Genomic DNA, 13,589 nt, shown 5'->3' with positions numbered 1-13,589 from the left:
ATGGGGAAAACATGCATGGCAGGATGGGGAAAACATGCATGGCAGGATGGGGAAAACATGCATGGCAGGATGGGGAAAACATGCATGGCAGGATGGGGAAAACATGCATGGCAGGATGGGGAAAACATGCATGGCAGGATGGGGAAAACATGCATGGCAGGATGGGGAAAACATGCATGGCAGGATGGATAAACATACATGCCAGGATGGAGGAAACATGCATGACAGGATGTTGGAAAACATGCATGACAGGATGGGGGAAAACATGCCAGGATAGGGTACATTTAACATTTACCAGGATGGGGAACATGTTAAGATGGGGAATATTTACCAGGAAGGGGAACATGCCAGGAATCCGGACATTTACCAGGATGGGGGTACATTTACCTGGATGAGGGTACATTAACCAGGATGGAGGACATTTACCAGGAATAGGGTACATGCTGGGATGGGCGAACATTTACCAGGATGGAGGACATTTATCATCAGGATGAGGTATATTTACCAGGATGGGGCCATGATGGGGACAAATATACCAGAATGTAGGAAATATATGTAAGGATGGGGGACATGTTTACCAGAAAGTTGCCAGGAAGGGGGAGATAACTACACAATGAAGGGGGAGGGGAGCAACTCGTATGTCTTAATTGGATTTCAAGATGTTCAGACTTTGAAATGTAGATGTGGATTACAGGGTGAAATCTGATTGCATTCCATGCTAAAATCTGTCTAATATGCTGCAATTTTTTCCAGAAAGATCAATCCAACTGCTGTGTCTGGAAAGGGCAGGGGCTCAGCTTCAATGTGTGGTAAGCATGCATGAGCGTGATGCCCCCTGCTGAAGAGAAAAGAAAAGAAGACTGCAAACGTAAGGTTAAAATAAATTATTTACATAATAGGATTGGTTGGCACTTTGGAATAAAAATTGGGTTTAGGGCTACAGTTTTGGCACTCGGCCTGTAAAAGGTTCGCCATGACTGGCCTATGGGAATGCCCAGTAATAGCAAAATTTTGATGGGATACAGTCAAGCAGATAGTCAAGACTTGGGGAATCAAAATTCTAAAAGATCCGATTCTCTGTTTATTCCATGCCACAAGTCGAGGGGCGAGAGAGAGGGAAGAACAGTTATTCATTCTAAAAGCAGTACACGCGTTAATACTATCAGTTAAAAAATGCATTTTGCGACACTGGCTTGCAAAACAAGCACCAAATATTCTGGGTGTTAGATACCATGAAAATGTTGATACTGATGGATCAATTAGAAGCAGAAGATAGCAAAGAGAAAAGCACGTCTAGTTATTTTTTAAAAAAATGGAAAACATTTATAGAAAAAAAAACTACTCTCAAAGAGAGATTTCTAATTTAATGCAATGTTTCAAAGACACAGCCTGGTATAGCTGGGGAGAGATAGACGGCTCATTGGGGGGATTAAGGATAGAGAGGTAAAACAAGAAACCCTTATGTTATGGTTATTTCTGTTAATTTATTATTGTTTTTGATGTACAATTTGAAAACGCCAACATGTTTAGTATTGCAACAGAACAAAGATTTAAAATGTATGAGAATTGTTAAAAAGCTAACTGAGAATGTTTTCATTTTTTTAACTATTTTGTTGACAACTCATCAAATAAAGTGTTTAAAAAAAAAGAAAAAAAAAAATTTCATCGTGGCAACGTAGCCTTAAGGAAACCTACTATGAAGATTTTTTTTCAATAAATTTGTGTATATAGTGTAGTGCGAGTGGGTTAATATAATTTCTCAAGGATTCAGCAGCATAGCTTTCTTCTTCTCAGCAACGTCCCCACAATTCAGACTATCTGGATCACGCACAGAAACACAGCAGTCTCTTTTATAATGTAAGTTTATGGAGTCTCGTTCTGATGCTCCATTGACTTACATTGTAGAGGTTACTTCTGGGTCACAAAGAGCACAGCATGACCTAGGGGAAAAGCAGGGATGTCACTAAGAAGAGCAGAGCTGCGCAGAATTCTGGAGAAGGTAGTAAGCGAGCATATTATTACTTGCACACTATACTACATCTGTCTCTTTCCCAGTCTCTCTGTCTGCCTCTCTCCAGGTCTGCCGGTCTCTGTCTCTTTCTTTGTCTGTCTCTCTCTGCCTCTTTCCAGGTCTGTCTGTCTCTTTCCCAGGTCTGTCTCTTTCCCAGGTCTGTCTCTTTCCCAGGTCTGTCTCTTTCCCAGGTCTGTCTCTTTCCCAGGTCTGTCTCTTTCCCAGGTCTGTCTCTTTCCCAGGTCTGTCTCTTTCCCAGGTCTGTCTCTTTCCCAGGTCTGTCTCTTTCCCAGGCCTGTCGCCCCGTCTCTTTGTCTGTGTCTTTTCCTGTCTGACTCTTTCCCTGTCTGCCTGTCTTTGTCTGTCTCTATTTCTCTGTCTCTTTCCCCGTCTGTCTCTATCAAGATCTGTGTCTTTCCCAATCTATCTTTGTCTGTCTCTCTCCTCCTTCCCTGTCTGCCTGTCTCTGTCCCTGTCTGCATGTCGGTCCGTCTCTTTCCAGGTCCGTCTCTTTCCAGGTCCGTCTCTTTCCAGGTCCGTCTCTTTCCCAGTCTGTCTCTCTCTATCAGTCTCCCCACCAACATCTTATTACCTCACATATAAGCTTCTTATACTATGAATGTCTTTTGTTCCTATAGCAACCACTCACAGCTCCTACTAATAACCTGTAGTTCCAGGCTCAATTTACTTTAATGAAGCCATGTTTTTTGGAGAGTAACTGTAAAGTGCGGGGTTAAATTTTCCTGTCAAAACATAGTGTACGACATTCCCTTGGTCACATGAGGTGTCTGTGCAAAGTTTCGGGATTGTAAATGCGACAGTGCGGATACACTTTTCATTTCACTTTTTCCCCATTATGTAGATAGGGGCAAAATTGATTGGTAAATTGGAACGCGCGGGGTTAAAATTTCGCCTCACAACATATCCTATGACGCTCTCGGGGTCCAGACGTGTGAGAGTGTGTAAAATTTTGTGGCTGTAGCTGCGACGGTGCAGATGCCAATCACCGGACACACCCACACCCCTTTATATATTAGATATATATAGATATTATATATATATTCCTGTCTGAGATAATCTATATGTGCCCTTGCTATATACTGTGTAACGGACATGTCTGACTGTACAAGGGCATGGTCTGATCATACCACAACTACTGCGCAAAAGGGGGGAGGGGAAGGAAAGCAAGAGTATACAGACATTAAAGCAAATAGATTGCAAATAATTCTTTGAGGTAAAAACATAAAAAAGAAAAAAAAAAAAACAACAACACACACACCAACAACACACAGGGAAATGTTTTACCTCACAAAAAGAGAGAGTCAGCTATAATCTGGTGTGGCCATGTCTGTATACTCTTTTACATCCCCCTGCCTTGGAGATCTGGTATGTTCAGACCATGTCCCTGTACGGTCAGACACAGCCATTACACAGTACATAGCAGGGGCGCATATAAGAGATTATCTCAGCAGAGAAACTTTTTTTAAACACATCCAAGTTGTGGAACTTCATATTATTCCAAGATCTATTGATTATAATATACTTTAAAACAAACTATGAGGGAAAACTCCTTTAAAGGAACAGTGACATTTTATTTTTACATTTTCCTTTTCCTCTCCATGTCCTTGCAGTCTAAACTTTATTTTTCCATTTAGGCTATGTGTGCACTTTGCGTCGAGGTAGTTGCAGTTCAAAAAGCATCCTCTGGCAGAAAGGGCAATGCTTTTGGCTTTAAAAATGCATGTAAAACGCAAAAAAAGTAGCCTATGCGCACCTTGCTGTTTTCATTAGTTTTTAGTGCTTTTCCGGTGCTTTTAGAAACGTTGCAGTTTTGTATTATATTGAATGGATGGGAAAACGCAGCCACAATGGCAAAAACAATTGACATGTTGCTTCTTTAAACGCAGAGTTTTTGCCCAAAAACATGCAAATTTCACGCAGCGTTTAGAACAGCAAAGTGCGCACAAGAAATCCCTATTTCTCATAGACTTTGCTGGAAAATCAAAACGCATGCATTTTGGCATTAAAAAGGTGCAGTTGAAAACGCTGCTGAAAAGAATGAAAACACGCAACGTGGGCACACACCCATATTAAAGCTTGTTTTTTTTGCGAGGGGAGTTGTAGTTTTGATAGACAACATTTATTTTAATCACACAATGTACCAGAAAACAAGAAAATAACAACAAGTGTGGTGTAATGGACAACTTAAGTAATTGCACCACTGTTTTTAAAGTTTTATTTTTACAGAATTCATTGTGTGGCAACTGTAACTTAGAAATAAGAGTCTCTAGGTTAGTACCAAACTTCTCAAATTTTTATTCTTAAATTGTTTTGGTGGGAAAAAAAACAAAAAAACAAAAAAAACCCTCTTACCATTTCCTGCAACCTGTAACTTTTTTTTATTTTTCTGTTGATTGAGCTGTGAGAAGGCTTATTTACTGCCCCGTGAGCTGACATTTTTTATTAATGGCAAGAAAAAAGGAAAACAGCCAACACCAAAATTCTCAAAAATAAAAAAAATGCTTTTTTTTTTTAAAATGAAGAAATAAAGGAGTGTGCATAAGTGGAATAAAAAAAACATAGCGTACCCTTACATGTTTCAGACCTCACGGGGTCCTTAAACATAGGACTAAAGAAATAAAGAATTTTTTTTTTATCCTTGAGAATTTTGGTGCTGGCTGTTTTTCCTTTTTTCTTGCCATTGTCCGGATGTGATCTCCGTTTTCAGGCCATGCATTAGTGGATCTGTGGACAAACTAAAGGGTAGGCTGAATTCAATTTTTTTCTTTTGACTCCATTTTTTAATTAATACCACTTTGTGGTACAAATTACATTTCGATCCCTTTACGCTGCATTTAAAAAAAAAAAAAGTGGGAACCCCCCCCCCAAAAAAAAACAAAAAGAAAAAAAAAAACCAATCATTCTAGAGTTCCAATTGTTTTTTTCTTTTTGGCATATAATATACGGCTTAAAGGGAACCAACCACTGGGATTTTGCTATATGAAGTAAAAGCACTGCCATACTGGCACTAGGATGCTGAATCCAAGCATACCTTTTGTTGACAGATCACATGCTTGGTTGCTGAAAAATATCTTTAATGAAGGTTAGAGAAATGCACTGCACTTTGATTGACATGTGCATTGGGGGCGGGACTTTGAGGGTCGGGTCCTCTATGTATATTCCTCCTCCTGAGTCTTGTATTGCATGCCGCCTTTTCCTTATTTAAATATAGCGCCACACCGCCATTGCTGCTGTTGACATGCAATACAAGACACAGAAAGAAAAATATACGCTGAGGACCTGATCCACAAAGGCCCACCTCCATTGCACACGTCAATCAAAGTGCAGTGAATTTCTGTTACCTTGATTAATGATATTTCAGCAACCAAGCATGTGATCTTTCTACAACAGGTTTGCTTGGATTCAGCATCCTAGTGCCAGTATGGCAGTGCCTTTGCTTCATATAGCAAAATCATGGTGGTAGGTTCTCTTTAAATCATTTTTTATTTTGACAACTGTCACTGTCAGATGTTTTTTGGACACCAATTCAAAAGTCCGGCCACCGTAAAGACAGATTTCAGCTACGGAACACATCTGGTGTCTACCTAGTATAAAGCGGCCTCAGCTCAAGCGCCCTTGATGAAAATGTAAGTCATGGGTCGCCAATCAGGTTATTACTTTAGGGTGGCTTAGCATTTTATTTGTACTAAGTCACCGGCATTAATTTACAGCTTGTGAAATATTTTTCAGCTTCATACTTATACAAAAAATTAGATGCCAGCTTTAGTTTTGTTTTTTGTGTTATTCAATATTCAGGCAAAAAAAAAAAAAAAAAGGGGGGGGGGGGGACACAAACAAACAACCTCCCAGTCATTATGTACATACATGGTTCCACCGAGAAGCTTGGAATTTAGCGTGATGACAACAGCCCCAAACCAGATGATTACGAACACTTCTGCAAACTGGGGCCCTCCATCATCCTCGCTGTTTGCATGGCCGCCTTGTAACATTCTATGGAAGGATAAAGAACACAAATGTAGAGACCCTACAGACAAAATTTGACAGCAGAAGCATTCAGTGCAAAAATGTAGGCAAACAAGCTCTCCTGCAGAACAGAAAAGAATTCACCTACTTCTCTCCCATAGGGTATTGCATGCATGACTCCATACGCCGCTGGTCTCTTTAAAGGGTCAGTATCATGTTTTTTTTCTTCAGGAGAGCACAGCTCCACTGCCTACTGGATTCCCTGATTTACAGAGGCTGTGTGCTCCGGAAGACTTACCGTTCAGGATGGCGGCACGTAGGCACTGCAGGCCAAAACAGAGTGCTTACTCATGCAGCTGAGACAACACTGCAGCTTGGGAGGAACACAGGGGGACTGAAGCTAGTCGGCCCCAGGAGGTTCAGCTGGCTGCAAGCTTCTTACCTAGGTACCTGGTCAATATGACACTGTAGGGTAGCTGCTAACCTACGCAATGAGCTGGAAACTACAGAATTCAAAAATATCCCTGTACTGGAGAACAGACAGGATTTTTAATAAGAGGTAACTTGCAAAAATTGCTTATTTTTACAAGCAAACACACCTACACAGGCTGTTTGTAGAGAAGTTTCTGGCTTGCACTTACCTCTGGTCATGTTTTATAAGGTGCCCACCTTTCCTAGGTTCTTTGTGAGACAGCTTATGTGTGGTGTATACACAGAGCGAATACTCAGTGACTCAGACACAAGCGCACTGCTCCAGGCCAGCCACACTATGCTGAAGCCTCTCTCTGGGTTAAAAACCTCCGGTGTATGGGCAAGTAGGAACCTGGGTGCACCCCTCCCCCACTTGCCACAGGTAATCTTATCCTATATAGCAAGTTTCTACCTGCCCATACACAGGAGGTTTTTAACCCAGAGAAAGGCTTCAGCACAGTGTAGGTACCCAGTCACGAGATATGCCGTGAAGGGGCAACTGGGCAGATATACAAATGGCCATTTATATATGCTAAATATCTCATTTTTCCTAGATTTTCCTTAGCAGTAATGCAGGTCCATGTTCACACGTTCATGGTTTCCATACTTTAGCATTGTCAGAGTGCAAACTGTCTTTTTTTGTAGTCAATGACGTGTCATGTCATATTGCAGAATGGATTGCAGCACTGGATTAGTTTGCTCCTACAGGTTTGAAAAATGTGATGCTTTCCTTCCTCAGGGATAGCACTGGCCTTTTATTTCTCCCATTAGAGTGCGTTTATTAAGGATAAGGAAAAAAAAAATTGTAAAACTAATCAAAATGGTTTACAATTTTCCAAAATTCACTGATTCTAGCAAATGGAAATTTTTCTGAATTAGCAGAAATTAATTCACCATTTTGCTGGATCCATACGAGTGGGGAAGAACAATAAACCTTCATACTCACATAGCCCCCCCATCTGTCCATGCGTGGCAGCCCCCTCTGTACCTGTGCTGGCTTCTCCTTGTCCTCGGGATGTGTTGTGTTGATGTCAGTGTAGGTGTTAGACAAGGGTGAGATGGCTTCATCTTTGGTGGCGCTCTAGTATGCTCTTCCAACACTATTTCTGCCTGTCTAAGGCTATGACACAAAACGCATTTACTGATGCGGATTGCATTGTGAAAAAGGTGCATTTTAGTCATGCATTTCACCTCACACCTAGATCTCCCACATACACGGACATGCTGCAAATCTCAATCTCATTGCTCCTGTCAGTTTACGCTGTGGATACATTTTACAGACTATGCATGAGATTTTTTTTCCCAGTAGTGATGCAATCAAATAGGTTTTCACTCCATGGGAACTCAGCCACAAGGCTAGTAAGCCAGAGATATATTGGATGGCTTTGCTCTAGCTGCTTAATGCCAAACATACTTACCAGTAGGTAAGGGAGTCGTAGTATTAGGATGCAACAGAAGTTATTGGTCTCATTATTTTCTATTCCACTACTGTCTGTAACACGAGCTGCACTGTATGTTTAGGTGGAGTCTTAGGAGGATTTTCTTTTCTTTACTGAATTCATTTCTAATGTTCCATCTAGATCCACTTGCCATGAACAACATAATAGAGCGTCCTGGTGTCACCAAAGATAAAACACACATACCATTACCCGCCCTAAGGAAAGAAAACTTCCTAGACACCTAGGAGGTTGGACCTGTGCTGTGATCCATATGGCACTGTGACGCCACACACAATGGAACAGAGGCCAGAGCGCCTGACAAGACTGAAGGACAGAGCAAGGAGCCTGCAGTGCACACAACCAAGAAACAAGACAGCACACAGAGCTAACAAAGCATAGGACTGGTGGCATCACTCAAGTATTTAAGTCCATGTGCACCAGGCTGGAGGAGCCCATGTGATGATCACTGTGTAGTGTGCTGAATGCTTGCTCTGCACATACACCAGACATAAGCAATGGGCAGAGGTTTATTTTCTTATTGGTGTATAGGCAGCAGCGCCAGGTGTATAGGCTCCAATACGATGCCCCGATTACAGAGGTCTACAGAGCCTAGATAAATTTGGCCAAAGCGATGATTAATGAGTCAATGTTCTGTGGGCTGTTCTTCACCAGATGTACTTCCTGCGCTGCCACTGTGCCCATTTCTTGTACGTCTCACAAGGGTTACAAATCTAAAACATATAATACAATTTTCTACTGGTTGCAAAAAACTAGGCTAAACTGAGCTATGAGGAACCAGAACCGAAGAAAGGGGAGAATAATACCTCCAAAACGGAGATTTTACCACAGGGGGCAACATGTTACAGACGTCTGTCTTAGTAGAAAACTAAAGAGCTATATATACTTTTGCAATTATTTATTTTCTTATTATTCCTTTTCTTTCCAAATACAAAATTAAGGAGCTCTCTAAATACCGATGTCAAGTTTGCAACGTCTTTACATAGTAGGTCCAAGTAACAGGAGGAAGCTTCAGAAACCAGCAATGACCAACTTTCTATGGCATCACAAATACAGAAACGGCAGCAATGTTTCGACCCCTGGTAGAGGTCTGGGTCTTTTTAATCTATTCCTACACACAGCCTGGTTGGGTGTCAGATTGTAAGAGTACACAAACTGCTGCCTTCACTTGTTCTTAACCCTTTCACCCCTGTGCGATCTTCTGGGGTTTTTTGCCCCCCCTTCTTCTGAGAGCCGTAACTTTATTTTTTGTCAATCTTGCCATATGAGGGCGTGTTTTTTTGCGGGACGAGCTGTACTTTTAAATGAAACTAGGAGTTCTACCATATAGGGTACTGGAAAAAGCAAAAAAAATTTCAAGTGCGGAAAAACTGCAAAAAAAAGTGTGATCACACAATAGTTTTTGGGATGTTTTATTCATCATGTTCACTATATGATAAAACTGTTAAATTGGTGTGATGTATCTGGTCGGTTCGAGTTTGTAGACACCAAACATGTATAGGTTTAGTTTTATCTAAGTGGCTAAAAAAAAAATTCACAAGTTTGTCCAAAGTGGCGCACTTTTAGTGCCATTTTCCAAAACCCGTAGTGTTCTCATTTTTCGGGATCTATGGCTCAGTGACTACTTATTTTTTGCGTCTCAAGCTGACGTTTTTAATGGTACCATTTATTGCGCAGATGCTACATTTTGCAGCAACCAAAAAACGTAATTTTGGTGTATGGAATTTTTTTTGCCGCTACGCCATTTACCAATCAGATTAATTTATTTTATATTTTGATAGATTGGGAGTTTCTGAACGCGGCGATACCAAATGTGTATTTTTTTTTAACCCTTTAATTTTCAATGCGTCAAATGGGAGGTGATTTGAACTTTTAGGGGATTTTATTTTTTTTTTAATTTTTAAAACTTTTTTTTATTCTATTAGGGCTTCTAAGGGACTATAATGGTCATCAGTCTGATCGCTCTTCCATTTCTTCACATCACAGCTACACAGCTGATATCTGGAGAAAAGTGGCTTTAGGCCGGAGTCACACTTGAGAGTGCCTTGCGTGTAACTCGTGCGAATCTCTCACTGAATCACCCGACACAGCTGCACACTCTCCTGACAGGAGCGGGTCGGTTGCATGCATCTCTATGCAGCTGAGACGCTCCTGTCCAGAGAGTGTGCGGCTGTGACAGGTGATGCTATGAGAGACTCGCACGTATACTGGCCTTACTCTCACACACTGCCCTCTGCCGGCAGTGAGAAAAAGTGACTCATGATAGCTACAGGAGTCATCACATGACCCTGTGCTACCATGGCAACCACCGCAAGTCACATGATCACGCCACGTGACTTACGATGGGGGTGGGTAAGTTACCCTTAGGACGGCGCGCATTTACATCTCGCTGTCAGATTTTGGCAGCGAGATGTAAAAGATTAATAGGCGCGGGTGGAGAGCGATTCCACTCGCGCCTGGCAGGCACATATCTTAGCTGTTGAAATCAGCTGAGATGTGAGCGGATCGCCGCAGACTGCCCACGGAGCCCGCGGGTATTAACCTCACACGATCCATGATGTACCCAGTACATCATGTGTCGTGAAGATGTTGAAGGAGTTGTCCGATATTGTGATAAAAGTCTGCAGTGTACTTATTGAACCTTCTGAAATCTTACACTGCACACTGTTGGGATTCTCCAGTGTTGCCGGCGAGGAAAAGCGGTCATGGGACTGCAATTATGAGATTTGCATACTTCCAGACATATTTCAGCTGGAGGTTCTCGGCCTCGCACAATACAAAAGTGAGAAAGTGACCTGAATATTTTTAATTCTGGTTAATTAGAAAGAAAGAAAGCTGCCACTAAGGTCAGATTCAGACATTCGTGTGGCGCTATGCTAGTATAGAGAGTGCGATATGGGGAACAGCCGCAGGTCTGAACAGAACTCGACCGCCTCACGTATACCTATAAGGCTGTTGAGTTTGGGTGAGGAGAACAGAGGTCGGCATCTGCATCAAGGACTGCGATACATGAATGTGTAAATGTAGCCTAAAAGATGTGATCACCTAGCAAAAATAGGGTAAGAACGTCTGTGTTTTAAGAGCCCAACTCTGTGCAGTGTCTCACAACCCACCACAGCTGCATTTGGAAAAAAAAGACTGCAAAACTTTGCAGGTTATCACAAGTGTTTGCCACAATAATGTTGTTTAGTCAGAACAGCAAGATCTTGACATAACCTGAGAGATCTTACAGTCTGGCTGCAAATGTGGCTATGGTGGGTTATAGGCAGCCACATTGCATGTGCGGCTCCCACGTGCCAGAAGTTTTCTATAAAAGCTAGTCCTTTAGAGAAAGTTTTCTTTAAAAGCTTTAATTAGGATTATTTTGAGAAGACTTCGGTATGTGGCTGCTAATTCTTACACAGCTGGCTAAATAGGCAGATATTTTTAAATCTAAGAAAAACCAGGCAAGTTTAGATTGTTATGGCAAATCCTGACAATCCTCACAGGATCCCCCAATAACCCTATATCTGGAGGCTTCAGAGGGTAACCACCTAATGTATGCAGCGTATTAAAGAGTCACACATACAATTTAGACTTTCCCTATTCCCATAATACCTAGAAGGTAAGTTGAGGCAGATGTGTGTGTCAGTCAATTATCCCATATTATATTGAAGATATAATAATGAAGTTGTTACAATAAAGCATGCACAAAAGTGAAATAAATAAAGTACTTACAATGCAAGTGAGACACAAAGAACAAGAGGGCCCCACAAGTCCCCTAAGGAAAAAGCAGATCGCAATGGCATTAGAATCAAGTGTAAGCTGCTAAACGAAAACCAGAGGGTATATTCAGGCATTTCTGACGCAGTCCCATATATCTGAACAGGGTTAGCAAAAAAAAAAAAAGCCATGTGTTTTAGGCTACTTTCACACATCCGCACTACCGCCCCCATCATCCCCGCACACACCCCGGCATTACGAGGGAGAGAGAGAGAGTGGGAGAGTGGGAGAGGGGGATAGGGGGAGAGGGGGAGAGGGGGAGAGGAACCGAAAGAAAGAAAAGAAAGACGAACCGAAAGAAAGAAAGACGAACCGAAAGAAAGAAAGACGAACCGAAAGAAAGAAAGACGAACCGAAAGAAAGAGAGACTAACCGAAAGAAAGAGAGACTAACCGAAAGAAAGAGAGACTAACCGAAAGAAAGAGAGACTAACCGAAAGAAAGAGAGACTAACCGAAAGAAAGAGAGACGAAAAGAAAGAAAGAAAGAAAGAAAGAGGGAGACGAACAGAAAGAAACGAACCGAAAGAAAGAAAGAGACGAACCGAAAGAAAGACAAAAAAGAAAGAGAGAGACCGAGAGAGAGAGAGAGAGAGAGAGAGAGAGAGAGAGAGAGAGAGAGAGACAGAGAGAGAGAGAGAGAGAGAGAGAGAGAGAGAGAGAGAGAGAGAGAGAGAGAGACTGACTGAGACTGACAGACAGAGAGAGACACACACTATTTACACAACGTCTGGGCATGCCCAGAAACAAAAACTGAGACCGGCGCCAGTTTTCAGCATATGACGGATGACGACAAATCCGGTACCATAGGCTTCCATTATTAAAAAAAAAGCCATACAGCGCCGGATTCGGCGCAATCCGTTTTTTCGCCAGATACAAAAAAAGTTCCCTTAAACGTTCCATCTGGCCACCGGACAAGCAATTTTGACGGATCCGGCGAAAGCCGAATGGAACGCAAGGTCATCCGGCGCTAAGAGAAGTCTATGGGTGAAAAATGCATCCGGCGGCAGCAGACGCTGGATTTGTTTTATCCATTATTTGCCAGATTGTGCCTGATGCCAAAAAACTGATGTGTGAAAGTAGCCTTAGGCTACTTTCACACATCCGGCTTGAGCTCTGCGGCTCAATCCGGCTGTGCAAGCTATGCAACGGATGCGGTGAAAACACCGCATCCTTTGCATAAGTTTTTCCTTTGCGGCCAGTCCGGTTTTTGCCGCTTGCGGCATGCTACTGAGCATGCGCAGTGGCAAAAACCGCATGCGGCGGCCGGATGCGGTTATTGCCGCATCGCGCCGCATCCGGCCGCCATAGGCATGCATTGAAAAATGCGCCGCATCGGCCGAATGCGGCGCGATGCGGTTTTTTTTGCCACACGAAAAAACGTGCTAGGCAACGTTCCATCCGGCCGCCGCATCGGCTAAATCTGCCGCATGCGGCAAAAACCGGACGGAACGCAAGGCCATGCGGCACAATGCGGCATTAATTAAAGTCTATGCGGGAAAATCGCAACCGGCAGCAAAAAAAAACGGTTGCGATTTTCCTGCAAAGTGCTGGAGTGTGCCGCATAGCAAAAAACGGAGGTGTGAAAGCAGCCTTAGGCTTTAACATCCCCATGAAGATGAATGGCCAGAAATTTCTGAAAAACTGCACAAAGGAGCGACTTTTCTCTTAGAAGGGCACTAATGGAATAAATTGAGTCTTAACAGTCTTCTGCAGCTTACTGATTGCTTAAAAGGAAATCTAATGCAGGATTCAATTGTGATGCTAAAGTATTCAACACAACCATCACTGAGCCCGATGACTGGCAGCAGAGGTCATGTCATCTAGTCATGACTTTCAGCTGCAGCCAGTCAACAAAGACAAGTAGTAGCGGTGGAGAGACAGAGAGTAAAGCTTATTATATTAA

General features: G+C 42.4%; 1 protein-coding gene across 1 annotated transcript in view; it reads right to left on the bottom strand.

Moving 5' to 3' along the window:
• YIPF6 (Yip1 domain family member 6) overlaps nucleotides 1–13,589 on the bottom strand; it is a 58,232-nt gene that overhangs the window by 18,325 nt on the left and 26,318 nt on the right. Inside the window, exons 4-5 of the mRNA XM_075323982.1 lie at nucleotides 11,641–11,683; nucleotides 5,897–6,022 (exon numbers count right to left, since the gene is read on the bottom strand). Of these exons, the coding sequence (XP_075180097.1) occupies nucleotides 5,897–6,022; nucleotides 11,641–11,683 (169 nt within the window). The remainder of the gene's footprint in view (nucleotides 1–5,896; nucleotides 6,023–11,640; nucleotides 11,684–13,589) is intronic.

This window comes from Anomaloglossus baeobatrachus, chromosome 9 (assembly GCF_048569485.1).
Source record: "Anomaloglossus baeobatrachus isolate aAnoBae1 chromosome 9, aAnoBae1.hap1, whole genome shotgun sequence".
NCBI classification, from domain to species: domain Eukaryota; kingdom Metazoa; phylum Chordata; class Amphibia; order Anura; family Aromobatidae; genus Anomaloglossus; species Anomaloglossus baeobatrachus.
This window is presented reverse-complemented; position numbering and strand designations above follow the sequence as displayed.